The sequence below is a fragment of the Oncorhynchus gorbuscha genome, linkage group LG09 (genome assembly GCF_021184085.1).
Source record: "Oncorhynchus gorbuscha isolate QuinsamMale2020 ecotype Even-year linkage group LG09, OgorEven_v1.0, whole genome shotgun sequence".
In the NCBI taxonomy this organism is placed as follows: Eukaryota; Metazoa; Chordata; class Actinopteri; order Salmoniformes; family Salmonidae; genus Oncorhynchus; species Oncorhynchus gorbuscha.
The window spans coordinates 6,586,538-6,600,679 of NC_060181.1; the positions used below are offsets into that span (position 1 = coordinate 6,586,538).

Consider the following 14,142-nt stretch of genomic DNA (forward strand, 5'->3'; position numbering starts at 1 on the left):
CAAACATACAGTCAATAATACAGTATAAACAAGTCTATATACAATGTGAGCAAATGAGGTGAGAAGGGAGGTAAAGGCAAAAAAGGCCATGGTGGCAAAGTAAATACAATATAGCAAGTAAAACACTGGAATGGTAGTTTTGCAATGGAAGAATGTGCAAAGTAGAAATAAAAATTATGGGGTGCACAGGAGCAAAATAAATAAATTAATTAAATACAGTTGGGAAAGAGGTAGTTGTTTGGGCTAAATTATAGGTGGGCTATGTACAGGTGCAGTAATCTGTGAGCTGCTCTGACAGTTGGTGCTTAAAGCTAGTGAGGGAGATAAGTGTTTCCAGTTTCAGAGATTTTTGTAGTTCGTTCCAGTCATTGGCAGCAGAGAACTGGAAGGAGAGGCGGCCAAAGAAAGAATTGGTTTTGGGGGTGACTAGAGAGATATACCTGCTGGAGTGTGTCCTACAGGTGGGAGATGCTATGGTGACCAGCGAGCTGAGATAAAGGGGGACTTTACCTAGCAGGGTCTTGTAGATGACATGGAGCCAGTGGATTTGGCGACGAGTATGAAGCGAGGGCCAGCCAACGAGAGCGTACAGGTCGCAATGGTGGGTAGTATATGGGGCTTTGGTGACAAAACGGATTGCATTGTGATAGACTGCATCCAATTTGTTGAGTAGGGTATTGGAGGCTATTTTGTAAATGACATCGCCAAAGTCGAGGATTGGTAGGATGGTCAGTTTTACAAGGGTATGTTTGGCAGCATGAGTGACGGATGCTTTGTTGCGAAATAGGAAGCCAATTCTAGATTTAACTTTGGCTTGGAGATGTTTGATATGGGTCTGGAAGGAGAGTTTACAGTCTAACCAGACACCTAAGTATTTGTAGTTGTCCACGTATTCTAAGTCAGAGCCGTCCAGAGTAGTGATGTTGGACAGGCGGGTAGGTGCAGGTAGCGATCGGTTGAAGAGCATGCATTTAGTTTTACTTGTATTTAAGAGCAATTGGAGGCCACGGAAGGAGAGTTGTATGGCATTGAAGCCTGGAGGGTTGTTAACATAGTGTCCAAAGAAGGGCCGGAAGTATACAGAATGGTGTCGTCTGGGTAGAGGTGGATCAGAGACTCACAAGCAGCAAGAGCGACCTCATTGATGTATACAGAGAAGAGAGTCGGTCCAAGAATTGAACCCTGTGGCACCCCCATAGAGACTGCCAGAGCTCCGGACAGCAGACCCTCCGATTTGACACACTGAACTCTATTAGAGAAGTAGTTGGTGAACCAGGCGAGGCAATCATTTGAGAAACCAAGGCTGTCGAGTCTGCTGATGAGGATGTGGTGATTGACAGAGTCGAAAGCCTTGGCCAGATCAGCCTTAATGTGGGCGGACGGGCTCGTGGCTGGAGCAAGAATCACTGGAATGGTATCAAATACATCAAAAACACTCAGTTTCCAAACACTCTGTTCCACTCATTATTAGCAGCCTCCACTGAGCTCAAGCTCTCTCTCTCCGGTTATTCATCTCAGTCATGTGTCATGAGAGATAGACAGACACAGAGAGAGAGACAGAGACAGAGAGAGAGAGAGAGAGAGAGAGAGAGAGAGAGAGAGAGAGAGAGAGAGAGAGAGAGAGAGAGAGAGAGAGAGAGAGAGAGAGGAGAGAGGGAGAGGGAGAGAGAGAGAGAGAGAGACACAGAGAAATAGACAAACAGAAATAGACAGAGAGCGAGAGAGAGGGCGAGAAATAGACACAGAAATAGACAGAGAGGGAGAGAGAGATCGAGAAATAGACTAGAGGTCGACCGATTAATCGGAATGGCCGATTAATTAGGGCCGATTTCAAGTTTTCATAACAATCGGAAATTGGTGCCGATTTGCCGATAAAAAAAATGTATACCTTTATTTAAGGCAAGTCAGTTAAAGAACATATACTTATTTTCAATGACAGCCTAGGAACGGTGGGATAACTACCTCGTTCAGGGGCAGAACGACAGATTTTCACCTTGTCAGCTCGGGGGATCCAATCTTGCAATATTACAGTTAACCTGTTACTCCTACCCCCTACTTTTTCGAACATTCTGTTAAAAATCGCGCAACATTTCAGCGCCCTGCTGCTCATGCCAGGAATATATTATATGCATATGATTAGTATGTGTGGATAGAAAACACTCAGACGTTTATAAAACTGGTTAAATCACGGCTGTGACTATACCAGAGCGTGAGTTTCATCGAATAGCGCAGGAAAACCTGATCACTGAAAATGGAAATAAATATCCTTGCGCTTACTTCCAGGAATTGTTCAAAGTGAACCGAATTACATGAGACCGAGGTTTCAGCGCCTACAGCTACCACACGTTGTCTAGAGTCTTGTCATTTGATTCAGCTTTGATTCTTGGTCTAACCGGTTCAAGTGAATCGATTCCCTCCGGTCTCCGACCGGATGTTTTGGTCGAGCTCTCTCCGGCCATGTTTTTTTCCAGATGACACCTATAGAATATACATCGCCTCCTGATGAATGTTATCGCTTATTAACGTGTACTAATACCTAAAGTTGCATTACAAAAGTATTTTGAAGTGTTTTGTGAAAGTTTATCGTCGACTTTTTGAATAAAAAAAAATGACGTTACGTTATGAAACTATATTATTTTTAGTTTATCACACAGTCTACATAGAACGATATCTAGGCTATATATGGACCGATTTAATCGAAAAAAGACCCAATAGTGATTATGGGACATTTAGAAGTGCCAACAAAGAAGATGGTCAAAGGTAATGAATGTTTTATATTTTATTGTGCGGTCTGTGTAGCGCCGAATATGCAAATTATTTTGTTTAAGTCTCCTGCGGGTCTTTTGTGGTGTTACATGCTATCAGATAATAGTTTCTCATGCTTTCACCGAAAAGCATTTTGGATTCACAACGAGTGTAGCTTTAATTCAATACCATGCATGTGTATTTTAATGAACGTTTGAGTTTTAACTAATACTATTAGCATTTAGCGTAGCATTTGCATTTCCAGAGCTCTAGATGGGACGCCTGCGTGCCAGATAGGAGCAAGTGGTTAACTAGTCCAACGCAATAACGACCTGCCTCTCTCTCGTTGCATTCCACAAGGAAACTGCCTGTTACGCGAATGCAGTAAGCCACGGTAAGTTGCTAGCTAGCATTAAACGTATCTTATAAAAAACAATTAATCATAATCACTAGTTAACTACACATGGTTGATGATATTACTAGATATTATCTAGCGTGTCCTGCGTTGCATATAATCTGACTGAGCATACAAGTATCTAAGTATCTGACTGAGCGGTGGTAGGCAGAAGCAGGCGCGTAAACATTCATTCAAACAGCTCTTCCGTGCGTTTTGCCAGCAGCTCTTTATTGTGCGTCATTGCGCTGCTTCCGACCCTATCAACTCCCGAGATGAGGCTGGTGTAACCGAAGTGAACTGGCTAGCTAGTTAGCGCGCGCTAATAGCGTTTCAAACATCACTCGCTCTGAGCCTTCCAGTAGTTGTTCCCCTTGCTCTGCATAGGTAACGCTGCTTCGAGGGTGGCTGTTGTCGTGCTGCTGGTTCGAGCCCAGGGAAGAGCGAGGAGAGGGTCGGAATACATCTAATAGTCAAAGGTTAATGAAATACAAATGGTATAGAGGGGAATAGTCCTATAATTCCTATAATAACTACAACCTAATACTTCTTACCTGGGAATATTGAAGACTCATGTTAAAAGGAATCACCAGCTTTCATATGTTCTCATGTTCCGAGCAAGGAACTGAAACGTTAGGTTTTTTACATGGCACATATTGCACTTTTACTTTCTCCTCCAACACTTAGTTTTTGCATTATTTAAACCAAATTGAACATGTTTCATTATTTACTTGAGGCTAAATTGATTTTATTGATGTATTATTTTAAGTTAACATAAGTGTTCATTCAGTATTGTTGTAATTGGCATTATTACAAATAAAAAAATATAAAATAGTCAGATTAATCGGTATCGGTATCGGCGTTGAAAAATCATAATCGGTCGACCTCTAAAATAGACACACAGAAATAGACACAGAGAGAGTGAGAGAGAGAGAGAGAGAGAGACAGAGAAATAGACAAACAGAAATAGACACACAGAGAGAGACAGAGAAATAGACACAGAGAGAGTGAGAGAGAGAGAGAGAGACAGAGAAATAGACAAACAGAAATAGACACACAGAGAGAGACAGAGAAATAGACACAGAGAGAGAGAGAGAGAGAGAGAGAGAGAGAGAGAGAGAGAGAGAGAGACAGAGAAATAGACAAACAGAAATAGACACACAGAGAGAGACAGAGAAATAGACACAGAGAGCGAGAGAGAGACCGAGACCACTGCACAACCAGACCAATGCCCCTCCTGCCCTCCACCTCCGGCAAAGAAGGCCTGAACACGAGTCACACATATGCCCAGGCCGTGAGCAGGCAAACAGGCCCAACCCCCACTCTAGCCCAAGCCAATGGTATGTATCAGATGCTCAGCAGACTCTGCTCACACTTACTGGCCTGAGGCCAATCCACATAGAACACAAAGCCTTCACTATCTCATGCTGGAATATTCAAGGCCTGAGGTCATCTGCCTTTGGGCCAAAGAGCAGGAATCCAGACTTCAAGGAAATCTGAAATACAGACCTTGTCATCCTACAAGAAACATGGTATAGAGGAGACGGACCCATTGGTTGCCCTCTAGGTTACAGAGAGCTGGTAGGACCATCCACCGCACTACCAGGTGTGAAACAGGGAAGGGACTCAGGAGGTATGCTAATATTACTGCATTGTCGGAACTAGAAGTAGAAGCACAAGCATTTCGCTACACTCGCATTAACATCTGCTAACCATGTGTATGTGACAAAAAATTTGATTTGATTTGAATTTGGTATAGAGCAGACCTAACTCACTCTATTCAATTAATCAAAACAGGAACATTTTACATTTGGCTAGAATTTCAAAAAGAAAATGATCTTAACAGAGAAAAATGTCCTCCTGTGTGCTACCTATATCCCCCCACTAGAATCCCCATACTTTAATGAAGAGTCATTTCCCGCTCCAGAGTGGAGGAGCTGTCATTTTCAGGCCCAGGGACATGTACTAGTTTGTGGCGACCTAAATGCCAGAACCGGACAAGAACCTGACACCCTCAGCACACAGGGGGACAAACACCTGCCTGGAGGTGACAGCATTCCCTCCCACATATGCCCCCCTAGGCACAACTATGACAACATAACCAACAAAAACAGGTCACAGCTACTGCAGCTCTGTTGCACGCTGGGTATGTACATAGTCAATGGTAGGCTTCGAGGGGACTCCTATGGTAGGTACACCTATAGCTCTGTTGCACGCTGGGTATGTACATAGTCAATGGTAGGTTTTGAGGGGACTCCTAAGATATATACACCTATAGCTCATCTCTTGGCAGTAGTACTGTAAACTTCTTTATCACAGACCTCAACCCAGTCTCTCAGAGAGTTCACAGTCAGCCCACTGACACCCCTATCAGATCAGAGCAAAATCACAGTCTATTTGAACAGAGCAACACTCAACCACGAGACATCAAAGCCCAACCGCATGATCTCAAAGAGAAGACAGGATATACATGTGGCCACTGCCCACAATGAGCTGGAAACAGAGCGGCACTTCCTAACCTCCTCCCGAATCTCTCTCTCTCTCTCTCTCTCTCTCTCTCTCTCTCTCTCTCTCTCTCTCTCTCTCTCTCTCTCTCTCTCTCTCTCTCTCGGTCTCTCTCTCTCTCTCTCTCTCTCTCTCTCTCTCTCTCTCTCTCTCTCTCTCTCTCTCTCTCTCTGTCTCTCTCCCCCTCTCTCTCTCTCTCTCTCTCTCTCTCTCTCGGTCTCTCTCTCTCTCTCTCTCTCTCTCTCTGTCTCTCTCTCTCTCTCTCCCCCCCTCTCTCTCTCTCTGAAATGAGCCTGGGCAATCAAGCCACGTGCCGTAAGAAATTGACTACAGCCATTCATTCACTATACAATAATACATATTATAGGCATTGTTGGTTGTAAAGAACTTCAGTCATTCACAACGCAGAAATCTCTTAGCCTTGTGTCAACGTGTGATTTTTAACACTGAGCCTTGATTTAACACGCCAATGTAATAACAGTTGATATCAGCTCCAACTCTGGACGAGACACCAAGGAGCCAGTGGTAGTACTGCTGCCCCCTCAACCCATCCCAAATGGCACCCTAGTCCCCATATAGTGAACTACTTTTGACAAGAGCAAAAAAAGAAGAAAAGAAGGGCAGTAGTGGTCTACATAGGGACTAAGTGTTCCATTTGGGGCGCTGCCTCCTTGTAAATTGAAAGAGAAAGACACCAAAGTAATTGATTCCCCTGTGGATTCGGCTGCTGTTGAAGCGGTAATAGACTGGAGATAAATATAATGGGAGCCCAATAGGCCAAAGGGAGGAGGGGATTATAGGCTATAGAGCAGAGGCCCGCGGAACAGATTCAGCTCGTTTCGCAATTTAAAATGGTCTTCTGATCAATTCAAGGTTTAATGTCACGTCCACAAGTACAGTGAAATGCCTTTCTCGCAACAACGCAGTAATCAATATATATGTAGCAGAAATAATAAGAAATATCTTGAAATATCTATACCATACTATATACAGGGTCAGTTAATACCATACTATATACAGGGTCAGTTAATACCATACTATATACAGGGTCAGTTAATACCACACTATATACAGGGTCAGTTAATACCACACTATATACAGGGTCAGTTAATACCATACTATATACAGGGTCAGTTAATACCATACTATATACAGGGTCAGTTAATACCATACTATATACAGGGTCAGTTAATACCATACTATATACAGGGTCAGTTAATAACATACTATATACAGGGTCAGTTAATACCACACTATATACAGGGTCAGTTAATACCATACTATATACAGGGTCAGTTAATACCATACTATATACAGGGTCAGTTAATACCATACTATATACAGGGTCAGTAGGTACCATACTATATACAGGGTCAGTTAATACCATACTATATACAGGGTCAGTTCAATGCCACACTTACAATGTGCAGGGTGCTCTCGAGTGGCGCAGAGTTAAAAATAAAAAGGCATATCTCAGACTAGACAATAAAAATAAAAGATTAAGATGGGCAAAAGAACACAGACACTGGACAGAGGAACTCTGCCTAGTAGACCAGCATTCCAACTAGACACTAATGTACTTGTCCTCTTGCTCAGTTGTGCACCGGGGCCTCCCACTCCTCTTTCTGTTCTGGTTAGAGACAGTATCCGCTGTTTTGTGGAGGGAGTAGTACACAGCGTTGTACGAGATCTTCAGTTTCTTGGCAATTTCTCACATGGAATAGCCTTCGTTTCTCAGAACAAGAATAGACTGATGAGGTTCAGAAGAAAGTTATTTGTTTCTGGACATTTTGAGCCTGTAATTGAACCCACAAATGCTGATGCTCCAGATACTCAACTAGTCTAAAGAAGGCCAGTTTAGTTGCTTCTTTAATCAGCACAACAGTTTTCAGCTGTGTTAAAATAATTGCAACTCCCTGAGGGGGAGCTGTCGCGCCTTCTTCATGACCGTGCATGTGTTTGGACCATTTTAAGTATTTAGTGATTTGGACACCGGGGAACTCTCGATCCGCTCCACTGCAGCCCCGTCGATGTAGAGTCCCCCCCCGTTTCCTCTAGTTTCACGATCAGCTCCTTGGTCTTACTGACATTGAGATGGTTTGTTCTGGCACCACACTGTCAGGTCACTGACCTCCTCCTTGTCGGCTGACTCATTGTCACCGGTGATCAAGCCTACCACTGTTGTGTTGTCAGCCAACTTATAATATATAATAATAATATATGCCATTTAGCAGACGCTTTTATCCAAAGCGACTTACAGTCATGTGTGCATACATTCTACGTATGGGTGGTCCCGGGGATCGAACCCACTACCCTGGCGTTACAAGCGCCATGCTCTACCAACTGAGCTACGGAAGGACCACAACTTGATGGTGGTGTTGGAGTCATGAGTCATAAGATTTAGATGCACTATTGTAAAGTGGCCGTTCCACTGGACGTCATAAGGTGAATGCACCAATTTGTAAGTCGCTCTGGATAAGAGCGTCTGCTAAATGACTTAAATGTAATGTAAATGTAATGAGTGGCCACGCAGTCGTGGGTTAACAGGGACTACAGGAGGGGACTAAGCACACAACCCTGTGGGGCTCCCATGTTGAGGGTCAGTGTGCCGGAGGCGATGTTGCCTACCCTCACCACCTGGGGTCGGCTCGTCAGGAAGTCCAGGATCCAGTTGCAGAGGGATGTAATTCAGACCCAGAGTCCTTAGCTTGGTGACGAGCTTAGAGGGGACAATGGTGTTGAACGCTGAGCTGTAGTCAATGAACAGCATCCTCACATACATAGGTATCTAGGTGGATGAGGGCAGTGTGGAGTGCAATTGAGATTGTGTCAAGGATCTGTTGAGGTGGTATGCAAATTAAAAGGGTGTCTGGGATGATGGAGTTAATGTGTGCCATAACCAGCCTCTCAAAGCACTTCCTGATTACAGATGTGAGGGCTACAGTGTGGTAGTTATTGTGGCATGAAGCCTTAGAGTTCTGCGTATGCTCTGATTACGTACCCTGGAATACATTCAGGTCCCGCAGCCTTAACCTGATTAAAGACCTTTCTCACGTCGGCCTCAGAGAGCGAGATCCTCTTGAACATGAATTAAAAACAAATCTACCCCCCCCAAAAAAACGAATCCGGCAAAAAATGTGATGTTTATTGCCAAAAGGAACCCTCATTCAATATTCTCCAATGGGAGAACCTGTTTTTCTGTAGTCCCGTCCATTAAGTGCTGTCAATCAATATTATCCAACATACCAGTTACAGCCAATCAGAGCTGCTAACAGGGGTGCAGGGTATGTCTGCCCGCCTGTTGGCTCTTTCACCAAATCAGATCACTAAAGTGCCTCATACACCAGTGCGTGATTTGTGCTTAACTCAGCGATGACTCAAAGAAACACTATGGACTCAGTTATGGGCTATCAGAAACATTATCCTATCAACATCTGGCCTGCAACATGGCTTGTTTCGAAAGTCTGCTGAGCATCATGATCCAAGTCATCAGTACAGATCACTCCGTGATGTCAGAGTTTTTAGATAAACTGAAAAGCTAACTTTGGAACGAGATGAAGTCACCACAGAGGTGATGCAGTTTATTACAGGGAGTTGTTCTCTACTGAAAGCTAGGCAACTGAGAAATGCCATGCATTAAAAAGGGTTTATGTGTAGTGTAACAGTATACTTTTAAACCATCCCCTCGCCCATACCCGGGCGCAAACCAGGGACCTTCTGCACACATCAACAACAGTCACCCACGAAGCATCGTTAGCCATCGCTCCACAAGAGCCGCGGCCCTTGCAGAGCAAGGGGAAACACTACTTCAAGGTCTCAGAGCAAGTGACGTAACCGATTGAAACGCTATTTAGCGCACACCGCTAACTAAGCTAGCCGTTTCACATCCGTTACACTCACCCCCCTTTTGACCTTCCTCCTTTTTCCGCAACAACCAGTAATCCGGGTCAACAGCATCAATGTAACAGTATAATTTTAAACTGTCCCCTCGCCCATACCCGGGCGCGAACCAGGGACTCTCTGCACACAACGACAACAGTCACCCACGAAGCGTCGTTACCCATCGCTCCACAAAAACCGCGGCCCTTGCAGAGCAAGGGGAAACACTACTTCATGGTCTCAGAGCAAGTGACGTAACCGATTGAAACGCTATTTAGCGCACACCGCTAACTAAGCTAGCAGTTTCACATCCGTTACAGTAGCAATAAACAAGACAGAAAATAACTAAATGATAATGAAATAGAAAACAGAATATGATGCTGGTCAACTGAGAAATGATTTCATATGTGTAGAAGAAAGAAGAGATGAAGCTATGTACAATGGACAGGAAAGTAGAAATTCATGAATTAGGGTAATTTTCAAGCACTTAAAATATATATTTTTTGCAACGTTTCATGTTAATAAAGTTGCTTCATAAGATTAGAATTGTGTTTGTGTCTTTTTTAAATATATATTTTTTATATATATATATATATATATATAGAGGTTTTAGGAAGATCAATCCCATGTCGAACATGTCTGACCCCCCCCCCCTGTTAATAGCCTTTTTTTAATGAATCAAAATGCCTGGCCCCTTAAGAATATAGTTGAATAAACCTGCTACATACCATTATCATGCATGAGGTCAGATAGAGATAAGGACAAATTGGTTCCTTGGTATCTGTCTGTCAACCAACTAGTACTGATCTGAGGCCTATTCTGCACTTTCCATTAGAACTCTTCTGTATAAGTGTACATCTACCTGCACTGAGGAATCAATCATTCAATCATTCATTCAATCATTCAATCATTCATTCAATCAATCATTCATTCATTCAATCATTCATTCATTCAATCATTCATTCATTCAATCATTCAATCAATCAATCATTCATTCAATCAATCAATCATTCATTCAATCATTCATTCAATCATTCATTCAATCATTCATTCAATCATTCAATCAATCAATCATTCATTCAATCATTCAATCAATCAATCATTCATTCAATCATTCAATCATTCAATCATTCAATCATTCAATCAATCAATCATTCATTCATTCAATCATTCAATCAATCAATCATTCATTCAATCATTCAATCAATCAATCATTCATTCAATCATTCAATCATTCAATCATTCAATCATTCAATCAATCAATCATTCATTCATTCAATCATTCAATCAATCATTCATTCAATCAATCATTCATTCATTCAATCATTCAATCAATCATTCATTCGTTCCTAGCTTTCTGGCACCCAACCCCCTTTCATACAGTATTGAAATAGATGATACTACATGTATAAATATGAATATCAAGCCTGGTATGAAACAGTGTCACACATTGCGAGAGATTTTAACAAGGTGAATGGACCATTTTTATCACTGGTCTACTAGTCCATCACTAGTAAGTTGACCAAACCCAACTTCTGACACAATTGGTGCCGTTGCCACATCAGCTCAGGAAGGAATGCCAAAACGCTGCACTGCAACAAGTCTCCATTGTGACATTCCACACACATTAGATAGAGAGAGAGACTAGTCACATGCCAAACTAAATACCTACACTGAAGACCAACGCAAAGTAGCTCAATGAAATGAAGAGAATGTAGAGAGCATATTTATTACAAGTTATTCAGTTTATCCAAGAAGCAATATTTAACACACACACACATATACATACACACACACACACACATATATATATATATATATATATATATATATATATATATATATAATGTAACGTGTTTCTTTCAGTGTCGTTGAGGATGAGGAAATGGTAAGAACATTAAAGTGAACCATAAATTATACTTGAAAAGGGAGAGTAGGCCAGGACACTGTTCTCTCTAGCAGCTGGTATCTTGGACCATAGCCAATCAACAGATGTTTCAGATGGGAGGGTCATTCTCACAAAGCAGTGGGGCTGCCAGGGGCAACGCAATGCGGTCACTAAAGCCTTCAGCAGCCACATTGCTACCAATACTGTTCAGAAAAACACATTGTGAAAACTGCCACCTACTAAAACTTTGTGGCCAGTAAGGTCACTTATGGCAAATTGGCTGCATCCACACTTATGATTGACATTATATAAGAGCTTTTCATAGTCAGTTTCACAGTCCAATGTTGAACTTATAACGTACCTGATGAGTCTGTGTGGGTCTCTGAACAGGAGGACACCGACGGTTTCTTAAACGTTCCCCCGGTTAGCGGGAAGGCGAGAACAGCAGCCGGGTCCACGCAATCCGTCGCCAGGCTACCGAGAACTGGAACAGCCGCGTCCACTGGCACCGTCACGCACTGCGCCCTCCCGGCGGTGGTGATTGCAGCTCCCAACGCCTGCATGGGCAGTTTGTTCGGACAGGAGGCAAGCCGCTCCCCGAAAACTTTCTCCAGCTGCTTTCCCGCTGAGAAGCCGCTCCACATGCAGTCCTGTACGATAATGGAGCTCAGGTTCCCCAAAGCCTCGTCGGCTGAGCTGAGTTTACACGGCACATCCTGGTCGTCCTCTTGACCCAAAAACTGAGACACCCACTCGAGTTTGTCCCCCAGCGAAGGGCAGACCATCCCGATCCCGGCGGCCCCCTCCAAAGTCCGGATAGGGGACATGGGCGGGGTTGGTACTAGTTCAAATTTCTTCCATATGTCCTCGCTGGGCGCAGTGGATTTAGAGAAATCCTCGTCTGGATCGTGGTCGTCGTAGAAGTAATGTTGATAGTGGTCGTATTCCATCTCCCAGCCGGACTCATAGCGAGAGGCGGTGGTGGAGTTTATGCCCGGCATCTAGAAGTCAGGGCAGGCGTGGTTGAGGAAGCGCACTCTTCAACTGTGAACTGATCTCCGTTAAGACTATCCTACCTCGGAACAGAGAGACTTGGAATCAACCAAGCACGTTGGACTGCTATAATAAACACAATAGTCTGTTATGATAAAACTACATAACACCAAGTTTCGCAACGTAGTTTGCATTACATAATACAACAGTCCAACTAAACCGGGGAAATAGAACCACAGTTCAGCAACCCTCTCTTTGTAGGCTAAAAAAGCAAACGCTTATAACACCCTGTATGTCTCTTTCGGGTTACGTGGCTGATAAAATGTCGTTTAAATGGCTGCCAAAACAACAATTCCCAGATGTCTCAATAAATAAATAAAAGTTTTGCGTCTTCAGAGCAACACAACGTTTTACGGTAGTCAAAACAAACCGTTATCTCACAAAGCATTGAGAAAAAGCAAGAGAGCAAATAAATCCCAATCCACTGGTAGGCCTAAATCTGCCATAATTAAATAACAACAGACGTGTTCACAAACCCTAAACTTCTGAAAACACTGCGATGTATGCTTTCTAGTAGCGGGCTATAGTAAATAAATAGAACACACGTCCGTTCGGGGATGGAGAAAAAAAAAATAATGTTATCTTTGTTAAATATTTGAATAATCCTTTTAGCGTTGGTGAAATTGAACGGGCGTCTTCTTAATGAATTCCTATAATGCGTAGTAACCAACACAGCGACGCTGAAGCTTTCTTGCGGTAAATTACACTCAATAAATAGCTGTTGCTTTCAGTTGAACGCTCACTATCGGAAAAGTAACTCGTAGGTCTACTTTCCAAATCCAGTAATTTAGATAGATTTCACAGTGGACACTTGACAACTCGACTAGTGCACTATATGATGCGGGAGAGAAAGACGGTGGTTTGCATAAAAGGCGTGGGGAGAGTAGAAAAGCCACGCCTGCCGTTTAAAGGGACATAGTCATTTCCAAGGAGTCCTTTTTTCCCCAAGGATGTCATGATGCAACATTACAAGACTGTGATTTAATAACCACGTGACTATGATATAGACCTCACCCGAACCCACGGCTGGTTCACCCTGCTGTGCGTCAAAGCTGCGACCGAGAGACATATATACAAGCCGGGCTCCGCCTGGTATTCTGCACTGAACATTACACAAAGTCTCTAGCCAGCTACCTTCGGTTCTCCACTCTGCACTTTAGACACTGTCTATACACACCATCCTAAATAACTACTGTCTAAAGTTTAGACAGTAGTTATTTAGGATGGTGTGTATAGACAGTAGTTATATAGAATGGTGTGTTTAGTACCATCCTATATAACTACTGTCTATACACACCATCCTATATAACTACTGTCTATACACACCATCCTATATATGTAATGATCTTCGTCTGTTGTTTGTAGAGAGTCAGACCGAAATGCAGCGTGTAGGTTACTCATGACTTTTAATGAAGAAAATACGGTACATGCAATAACTGAAAATACGAAAACAACAAACGAGTGAAACTAATTACAGCCTATCTGGTGACTAACACAAAGACAGGTACAATCACCCACGAAATACAACGCACACTCAGGCTGCCTAAATACGGTTCCCAATCCGAGACAACGAGAATCAGCTGACTCCAATTAGCAATCTCCCTGCCTAACTAGACACACCCCTAATAATACACACTCCCAATTAATACACACCCCAATACGAAATACAACATATAAA

The 14,142-nt window shown here is 43.0% G+C and overlaps 1 protein-coding gene across 1 annotated transcript in view; it reads right to left on the reverse strand.

The window, feature by feature from the left end:
- Positions 1-13,300, reverse strand: part of LOC124042658 (protein L-Myc-1b-like) — a 15,442-nt gene extending 2,142 nt beyond the window's left edge. The window contains exon 1 of the mRNA XM_046360738.1: positions 11,773-13,300. Coding sequence (XP_046216694.1) covers positions 11,773-12,412 — 640 coding nt within the window. The 5' untranslated portion in view covers positions 12,413-13,300. The remainder of the gene's footprint in view (positions 1-11,772) is intronic.
- Positions 13,301-14,142: the final 842 nt, after the last annotated feature.